Source organism: Panthera uncia, chromosome E3 (assembly GCF_023721935.1).
Source record: "Panthera uncia isolate 11264 chromosome E3, Puncia_PCG_1.0, whole genome shotgun sequence".
NCBI classification, from domain to species: Eukaryota; Metazoa; Chordata; class Mammalia; order Carnivora; family Felidae; genus Panthera; species Panthera uncia.
This window is the reverse complement of record NC_064815.1, coordinates 29,334,729-29,344,279: the sequence shown is the minus strand read 5'-3', so window position 1 is coordinate 29,344,279 and position 9,551 is coordinate 29,334,729. Positions and strand designations below refer to the sequence as shown.

General features: G+C 59.6%; 1 protein-coding gene across 2 annotated transcripts in view; it reads right to left on the bottom strand.

The window, feature by feature from the left end:
* USP42 (ubiquitin specific peptidase 42) overlaps positions 1-9,551 on the bottom strand; it is a 48,619-nt gene that overhangs the window by 1,195 nt on the left and 37,873 nt on the right. Inside the window, exons 13-17 of one of the 2 annotated variants that reach the window (XM_049638929.1) lie at positions 7,604-8,317; positions 7,374-7,468; positions 4,318-5,796; positions 3,014-3,315; positions 1,039-1,082 (exon numbers count right to left, since the gene is read on the bottom strand). In XM_049638929.1, coding sequence (XP_049494886.1) covers positions 1,075-1,082; positions 3,014-3,315; positions 4,318-5,796; positions 7,374-7,468; positions 7,604-8,317 — 2,598 coding nt within the window. In that variant the 3' untranslated portion in view covers positions 1,039-1,074. The other variant, XM_049638928.1, reaches the window with a different exon arrangement.

Genomic DNA, 9,551 nt, shown 5'->3' with positions numbered 1-9,551 from the left:
GGGCGGGCGGGGCGGCTCCCCCGCCACCACCCCAGTCGCGGCCTTCCTTCCTTCCCGCACCGTCCGGGCTCCCTGGGGAAGCGCTTCTTCCCGACCACGGGCCCTCTGCCTTCCGGAAGGGCGGAGAAGGAAGCGGGCTGTTCCGGACGGACGTGCGGAGGGAGCCACCTGCTGGGCCGGAGCCCGGCTGCCGCTGATCCTCTCCGGCCTTAAATCCCCTCTCGCTAGAGAAGAGCCCGATTCCTTAATCAGGCTTCGGTCTTTTCCTTAAGACACACGGACTGAGCGGGTTAGTTAACTGCACGTTAATCCTCCGCAGACACTTCAGCGAGATCCGTTTCAAATCCCCCCTGCGGCCTGGGAGCCGCACGGGACGACGTCCCCTCTCCGGAGAGAAGGGCACGCTCTCCCGCCTCCCTCGGCTGACGCGGGCCGCCGACCTGCACTGCTCTCCCCCCGGGCCGCCGCGTCGCGGTCCGGGAGCGACCCGCCGGGCGCCGTCCGAGTCCCGATCGGTCACGAGGCGCCCCGACCTCGCTCAGATAACGCCGAGTCCTTCCGAAATCACTGTGATTTCTGGGGGCGCGCGCGGACTCGGCGCTCCCGGCCGGGCGCCAGCAGGCGAGCGTGTCCGGCGTGGGGTCCGCCACGCCCTCGCTCCCGAAGCACGGGGACCGGTGGCCGCGGGTAGGATGGCGATTCCAGGGGGCTGCTCTCCTAGGCCGGCGGGGCGGGGCGGGGCGGGCGGCGGAAAGGGGCTCCTCCGTCTGTGTGGATTCTGGCACTTTCCGCCCTCCCTCGTTTTCTTACGACGACGGGAGGAGGAGGGAACCGGGTGGCGCCGCCCGGCGAAACGGGGCCGGACCCGAGGAGGCGGGCCGAGGTCTGAGCGCGGCTCCGCGCGGCGCCGGCCCGGGGGAGCCCCCCGCACCTGCTCCCCGCGCCACTGCCTGGTCCCCGAGGCCCCCGACTCCTCGTCTGCGTCCCCGCGGCGCCTCCACAAGCAATTATGAAACGTACAGATAGAAAACCGCTTACCATAACTAGTGAGTTTTTTGTTTTGAGGCCAAGTTTTCAATCACCTAGAAAGCAAAGATCAGGAAAGAGATTTTAATGACGGTTTTGCAGAATGTTTCGTGCCTGCTGCTGTGTGGGCGCAAGTGATTACAATCAGAACCCCTTCTCGGCGGCTGGGTGCTCGCTGCCCGAAATCTGTCCCCGCACGGGACGAGCACGGGACCGGGACGAGACGAGCCGGCGCGCACTGTCGCCAAGCCTTCTACTGAAAACGAGACCTTCCGTGATGGCTGAGATGCACCGAAAGCCGTGCCTGTGGGGACGGGGCCCTCTCCGCCCACACCCATCAGCACTGTCCCCGCAGGAGAGAGCAGATCTCAGGCCAAAGAAACCAGGCAGCGTGTCGTGGGGCCGGAAGACGGGAGTCTGACGGGTCAAGTTACCAGGAACAGGGGACACGTGGCAGGTGGGCCACAGGGTCTGTCATCCTCAGCCAGAAGACAGGGATGTCTGGCATGGAAGGCCAAGCAGGTGGTCCCTGTCCTTGAAGAGGACAGGATGGGACAGGCACACGGATTCCTCCGTCTGCTCTCCCCGGAAGCGCTGGCCGCACACCAGCCTTCGAGTGCCATCGCCCAGGACACAAAGGGCCGCCGCTTGACACAGAGGCGTATCGCAGCCCCTAGGGACACACGTGTGGCCCCCAAATGCCAACGGCTCAGGCTCACACTCAACCCGTTTTCCCTCCGGAGCCACCTCTGTGTGCTGGCGGCCACCGACCGTGGTCCTCACCAGGCACCTGCAGCCGGGGAGAGGTGGGGGGAGGGTCTGGCAACAGGCGGAACGGCTGGGACGCCGCCCACCACTTCCTCCCAAGTACTAGGCGGTGGTCAGAAGAGACTCGACCCTCACCAGGCCAAGCCCCTTTCCCAAATCACCAAAAGGGTCACGGGACACCGATCTGAAACTCCGTATCATCAATACCTTAAAAAAAGCCCAGGGCAGACAACGGCCCCGCGTCACCGTCTGGCCGGCCATGGCCACGCTTCTCCGCCCTGAGCCTCCCATGTCCCTCCCGCTGGGACACTGCCTCCCTCATGCTCGGGGCCCATCTGTCCCTCCTCGGTCAACAACCACACTGACCGGGGGCCACTGGAGGGACTGGTCTGCCCTCGAAACACACAACCAAAGGGCCTCTGGGTCACCAAGACGCCGCATCAAAGTCCCAAGAGCACACCTCAGGCGTCTGGGGCCGTTTGTACAAAAGGCCAGAGGACAACCGTCTTCCCCTTCGGGTGCCTCCAGCCATTTAAAACCCGGAAAGCCTTTCTGAGCTGGCAGGCCACACGGGGACGGGCGGGGACACCTCGCCCGGCCCGTGGGTCACCCGCACAAACCGGATTGAGGGACGGGGGCGGCTTTAAGTGCGGTGCGAGGGCAGAGGGCGGAGACAGTGGCGCCAGGCGGTAAGAATCCAGCCCCCGCGGCGCCCCCGGCCTGGGGGGGGGGAGCCGCGCAGCAGGAGCCAGCGCCCCGCAGTCCAGGTGCCCCGAGAGAGAGGCCGGCCGACAGCGACAGCGGATGTGCCTAATGACCCGAGCCCTCGAACTGAGTTTAAGCTCGCACTCCGAGGTCTAGACGTTTAAGAAAGAAAATACCGTGAAAACGTTTCTATCAGAAATGGCTTAGAAACAGAAGTTCTGGTCCTTCAGGAGCCACACACACACCCCCAGAGCCACCACCTCCAGCGGCCTCGTCACAGAGGCTCTGCTGAGCCCGGCTCCACGTCACCGAGGTTCTCCATCAGCACTAAGGGACCGGTTCCGGGTCCCCACGCCGCGCCACCGAAGCCCGCGCTCCGCCTGGGAGCCGGGGCTGGACCGGGGCGGCGGGGCTCCTACCGGAGGGTCCGCCCTTTCATGCCACGCGAGGGTCTCTTCCCGCGTGTCAGCAAGAAATCCTTTCTATATTCTTAATTCCAAGTATCGCCTCTTACCCTGGCCACACTCAGACAGAGGACACCTGTCATCCCTGCTTCCCATCCTTAAATGTTTTCTCTTCTCACAGAAAGGCCCAACGCCTTCCAGAGGCAGCCCATCAGTGAGGGGGAAAGCGCCGTCCGTTCTCCGGAAACGGTCAACAGTCTCGTGGCTGGCGGCCTTGGGAGGGTGTGGCTCTGAGTCTTTAACAAAGTCCTCGCATTTCCTCGAGTGCCTCTTCTTTTTCTTCTTCTTTTTTTTGTGTCTGTGGAGGTCGGCATCAGAGCACGCGACCGAAAGATCGGAATCCTGCTGATGCCTGCAGAGGAATAAGCCACAACTCAAACCACCACAAAACCAAAACCGCCTCGGAGAGGCCCGGTCCTTGGCCTTGCACCCGCCACCCCCACACCCACACCCACACACACCGGTGAAGCCTACCCGACGCTGTGCCGCGCTCCCCGCAGGGGATTTTCAAGTCCGGGGTGTAAATTCACCAACCCGGACCCCACCCGCCCTGCCTTCCGCTCTGCCCCGGGGCTGAGGTCGTCGGCCACAGGTCCAGAGGAAGGCTTTCGCCAACTTCTCCAAAACCAGTGGCTGAGGGGAAAAAATGCTTTTGCCCGGAGCCTCGGGCACCGAGGAGGGAGGGAGGTCCCCCTCGGGTAAGGGCGGCTGTCTACCTACGGCTCCTGGTGATCCTGCCCCGGGGTCTCAGTCTCTAGAGGCGTCACATCTCTAGTTAAGACGCGTAGCAACGCCGCTCGTGCTCAGTCATCTCGTCACGGAGAAGTCATTTTCCAGACAATCTCTGACCCGTTTAGCTTTTTAAAAATACAAAAACAAGCTTCCCAACTAGACTGCAAACTGAGACACGGAGCCAGAAGAACGGACCAGGCCGGGGCGACAGGTGCTCGTCCCGGACCCGCGCCGTCGGCGGGCCGGCAAACGCCAAGGGACGGTGGCCGCCTCTGCCTGCCCGCCTGGCGGTCCCTGAGTTGGAAGGAAACGTTAACGGGTAGGAAAACGGGAACTACATCTGCCGAGTAAGATTACGAACACCGGTTACGAGGTCAGAGACTCCCAAGTTCTCACGTACAGACCACCGCGCACTTACTCCCGCGAATTATCGAGCGCGGACCAAAACTGGCATCGTTTTGGAAAAAGAGGTTTTTAGGCACTTTCCGATCCCGTGAAGTAAGACACGGCTTACAAGCGGGGCTACAGCCCGCAGAGATCTACGGCAGGGGACTCCGAGGCTCGCGGAGGTGGGGACGCGGCGCAGGAAGCGGACACGGGGCGCCGGCGGCCTCTCCCTCACCTGGAATCTCGGTCTCGGTGTTTGTCTTTGGATTTCTTTTTCTTCTTTGATTTTTTGTGCTTCTTCACTTTCGGCTCTTCTAAAGGCTCCTTCTGTGCGCCTCTCCAGGCTCTCTTCTCTCCGCGACCGTCGCCGTTTTCCAGGCTGTCGTACCTCCGTTTCCGTGACTTGACGTTCTCGTGGTCGTGAAACCGGCCGGCGAGGTCACAGGTGTCGTCTTCGGCTCCAGGCGCGATCTTCTCGTGGGGGTGCTTCTCGGGGTAGGGGAGGGGCGCGGGGGGCGGGCCTGCGCGGGGGCTGAAGCGGTGCCGACCCTTCCCCTTAGCGGCCGCCTCACAGCCCTTCCTGCTCCTGTAGCAGTCCCGGTAGGGCCGGCCGGCCGCGGCCGCCTTGTCGTACGGGCGCTCGTGGAAGGGCCTCCACTCCCGCGCCGCATACAGGGTGTACCTGTCGTGGTAATACCGGCACTTGTCCCAGCGCAGCTTCTCGGGGTAGTACTTCTCCCGGGCCCAGGGGTGCTCGCCCTCCGAGTGGTGGTACCGGCCCCACTCCTGCTCCGAGCCGCCCCGGCTCCGAGGGTGGTGGTGGCCGTACCTGGCCAGGGAGCGCGGCTCGCCGGGGCTGGCCCGCTCCCCGTGGCAGGGGTGGTGCTGGCTCCCGCCGCAGTGCTCCGTCCGGTAGCGGTCCTGCCTGGGCCGCTCCCTCGTGTACGAGCGCCGCTTTCGGTGGTAGCGGTCCTCGGTCTTGCTCCGGCTCTCCCTCGCGCGTTCTCCGCTGGAGGAACGATCTCTTCGGTTGCGGTAATGTCCTCGGTCAACTCTTCTGAGGATACTGATTTTTTCCTTAACCGGAGAGCGATCTGGAACTTTCTGTCCCACCTTATTCTCTTCACGTTTTTCACCGTGACTCTGCCCGGGGCCCCCTTCCGAGCGATGCTCTGTACCCGTGTCTACTTGGGGGGAGGGGAGGTCGGAGGCGGCCGCGCCCGCGCCCTTCCAAGGGCCCTCCGTGTCCGTGTCCGCGCGCTTGTCTCCGCTGACGCAGAAGGGCTCGTGCTCGCAGGCGCCCTCGGAACGAGCCGGGGGACTTGGGCTCGAACCCTGCGCCGCCTCCACGGCGGCCGAGGCCCGCGGGCTGTCTGTGCGCGTCCCTGATGCAGCCTGGGCTGGTCTGCTCTGGTCGTCTGTTAAATCCCCGGGGCCGCACGGTTTAGGGAGCGGATCGTCCCCCGCGCCGTTCCTGGTGCTGCCGCAGAGATCGTCGGCACCGGGCGAAAACTCCTCGGGTTTGGCTGCAATGTTTTCAGAGACTTCTTCTTTGGTAGATTGGATGCTGGGGTCCGAGGGTGGCGAGGCCTTCTTTAATTTGCTGCTAAGACTCGTGAGCGTCTCTGGTTTCTCCCGGGAATCAGGAGAGGGGCTGCCAGGCTCGAGCTCTGCACCGGGACCCTCTGCAGGACCTTCCTCGGCTCCAGGTGAACTGCAGCCCCGGCAAAACAGAGAAATCGACACATCAGTCATTGGCTCCATTGTTCTAGAGCCCACGGGGACAAAAACTTCCAAGACCTTCACTGACTAAATGATCTATGCCTTTAACATACCTGGCTCTACTCAATATGGGGCTTCTCCATTTTGGAAATTTCGGCATTTTCCCTTTCCCTCATTAAATAAAAATAAAAATCTTCCTATCAGGCTCATCTACTAATCCGCTTCTCAGCTACGGTAACTCTGCTGTTCTAGGCTCCTCTGTCTTCAGATACACTTCTAATCCCTAGTACCTATGAGGCATCGGGAAAGCAGGACGATGGCTGGAGGCTCGGACTTTCCTCCTGCGTCTCTCCTGAGCCTCAGAGCTAGAGTTGCTGCCTCCCAACAGAACCAACAGCTCCTTGAACTACTTATGAACCGGGAGCAATCAGGGAGGCTTCAGAAAACCTTCTTGTGGTAAACGAACTCTGCCCTCGACTGCTACAGAGCTCCCGAGGCACTGTCAAGGTTAATGCAAGTTGGCAGCAAACAATAAAAACCCTACAGTGGCCCCACTTTTTCGTGGGAAGATACCTGGGAGAGAGAACACAGATGAGATCAGTACAGGACAAGTTACCTCCAGCGTGTCAGTGAGATTCTTGAGCCTGCGTGTACACACCCACTCGGTTAGGATACACACGTGGCTGTGTTTATACAACCATCTACGGCCATCCTCACACACATTACATTTGGGGGCAAACTAAGCTAGACTAGGAGAGAAACAACAGGAGAATCATTACAAAGTCACTGAGGATTCAGGCTGTCTCCTCTTTAAGGTAAACTGGAGGGACGCCCGGGTGGCTGAGTCGGTTGGAGGGACGCCTGGGTGGCTCAGTCGGTTGGCATCCGACTCACGTTCGGCTCATGTCTTGATCTCTCGGTCTGTGGGTCTGGGCCCCGCGTCGGGCTCTGTGCTGACAGCTCAGAGCCCGAAGCCTGCTTGGGATTCTGTGTCTCCCTCTCTCTCTGCCCCTCCCCTGCTGTGCTCCGTCTCTCTTTCTCTCAAAAATAAACATTAAGAAAATAAAAATTTAAAAAATACACATACCAATTAAAAAAACAAAACATTAAATGGGGAGATACACTCTCATCTATGAATGCAATTTCAGAATTGTACGAGGAGCATAACAAAATATTTGCAACTTGGTAGAGTCCAGAAGCCCTGCCCTATACCCTCAACGAGTCTTCCATGTGTTTGTCATTAGAAGGATTAAGTGAGACAGTCAGTGCTAGGTGTCCGATTCAGAAGCGGGCTGTGACATCCCTAAGCCGAGACACGAGGCTGGGCAGGAGAAAATGTTACCTCGAGGACATCGTTTTCATGGGAAAATTATCAGCCCGATAAATTTTTTCTTTCCTAAGAGGCACTTAACACATTCTACAGGTTATTCACATCGTTCACGGTAAGGTCCACGCAGGTTCCCCAAGGCTCACGGGAAGGCTCACGCAGAGTTCACAGAGCGTACCCGCCGGGGCGCGGTTATGATCGCCCGCTGCGGGGTTTCGTTGCCTCGCTGTTGATCGTCTTACCTTGTCTCTTCGGTGGCGCCTTTCACTTTGCTGCCGAGTTTGAAGGTCTCTAAGATGTTGTCTTCCGGGAGAGGGGGCAGGGGAGCGGGCATCGACTACAACAAAAAACAAAGCTCTCTCAGCTCTAGCAGCCGCCGGGCGCCTCCTGAAATCCAGCCAAGCGAGCGGCTGTACGTGAGAGTCGAGGCAAAGCTCCCCCCCGCCCCCTGCCTGACCCCCAAAATGCTCACCTTTCCGGGAAGACCGTTCGCCTTAGAAAAGGGATTTTCTGAGGGTAGGGCAGGCTGGACTGGGCAGCGGGCACCATCGCAGGGCAGACCGTTCTCTTTCAGGTCGCTGTCTGGACTTTCAGCACCATTTAGAGCAACAGGCTCTCGAAGCTCGAGCGGAGAGGCCTCGTCGTCTTCAGCATCCTGCACGGAAGAGTTCGAGCTCTCGATCGTACCGAGACCGTTCTCCTTGCCCAGGCCCTTTGCCTCCTCGTCAGACTCCTCGGACGACTCGGCACCGTAGGGCACCAGGACACTGGAGCGCAGCTTGGACTTGCCGTTCATCACAGGCTTAGAACAGGACTCACTCGGGGTCATCTGCTTCGTGACTTTGCTAGAAACTGCCGTCATAGATGCGCTCGAGGTAGACTGCATTGCAGAACTGGTGACGGTGGAGGAGGGAACCGGCTTGCTCGGGGTGTCCAGAGAAGGGCCGTGAAGGCTGGGCTGAGACTGGCCTTGGCGAACAGGTAACTTGTTGTGAATACTGATCGTGATTTTTTGTTTCTTGGGATGTTCTGGAATCACAGAGGGCCTGTTAACGGACCAGTTCTGAACAGAAGTCGAAGCATTAACAGACCCGGCCCGGCTGACACTGGAATTTCCACTAGGACTTGACATGGAGCTGCTCGGTGCTTCTTTCAATGGTCCGGTCCCATTTAAGTGAGGTGGGTTCTGGAAGAAAGAAGACCTCAGCTGCTGAGAGCCTCAGGGATGGTCACAGACATAGGACCCACTCTGGTGGGGGGCCCTTCCCATCTTGCTCATCTTTTTCTTTTTTGGAATACCAAGTTCCCCACACCGAGAAACACCCCCTCCTCTTGTCCACTCCCGACCACCATGAACTTTCCATGGGTTAATCAACACACTGGGACAACTATTGCTGTCAGAGAGCAACCCCAGACCGGATCCTTTCTGCTCCGATCTGACAGAAACGAACAGGCCCCCTGAGGCACGGAGACGCGTACGTTCACCTCGGTTGTGTTTCTCGGGAGCCCAATGCTGTACAGACAGAGCGCCAGCCCGTGGAGAATTACCACTGGCCAAGGGAGCCGGGGAGACGGGTCACACGGGCAGACACGCAAGAGCTGCTTCAGGCACCATGCCCCCCTCCTGCCCTGTCACCTCTGAATCCTACTCACAGGTGTTTTGCTCCAGACCCCACCCGCGCTGCTCTAACCTCAAGGGGCAAACTGGCAGTCACGGGTGAGACCTCGTTCACAGAGCAGTTCTGTTTGGCCTTCGCGAAGTTTTCTTAAAGAAACACTGGAAGGCTTCACGGGAAGGAAAACCAAACACCTTGAACCATCAGTATTAGCCACCTGCCACACGGGGCACGTGCTCTCCAGCCGGCCAGTGTCCTGATGTCACTGTTAAGCAGAGCCCAGTGCGGGAGCCCGTGATCTTCCCAGCTCCCAGAGGCATCTGATTTGTGACTCTGGCTCCATCCCAAACCCTGTCCGACGTCCATAAAACACAGCGTACAGCTCGACAGTCTGTCGATTCAAGACAAACTACACTCAAACTGAAAGGCTGGTAAAGCCGCAGTGGCGGGGGCGGTTCCACACGCGGGCCGGCTGTCCGCAGTCACCACAGAAGGTGAGCACAAGTCAGGCCTTCCCTCCCGTAGACTCGGGCGGCTTGTCACCCAAGCAGACCACGGATTCTCCAAGAGGCCACCGGGGAGTGTGCCCGACCCAGCTGGATGGCGGACAGAGCCACACTACTGAGGGGCTAGATGGACACACTGAAAGAATTCTTTTTGTGAAAGGGTCACTCTCCTGGAGTCTGGCACTCACCCGCCAAAGATTTACTCCCCGAAGTGAACGCAAGTCCAAAGTGAGAGCTAAAAGCTCTAGCATTTAAACCTACTTATACCCGGACTTTCTTCCTCATCATTACTTCCACA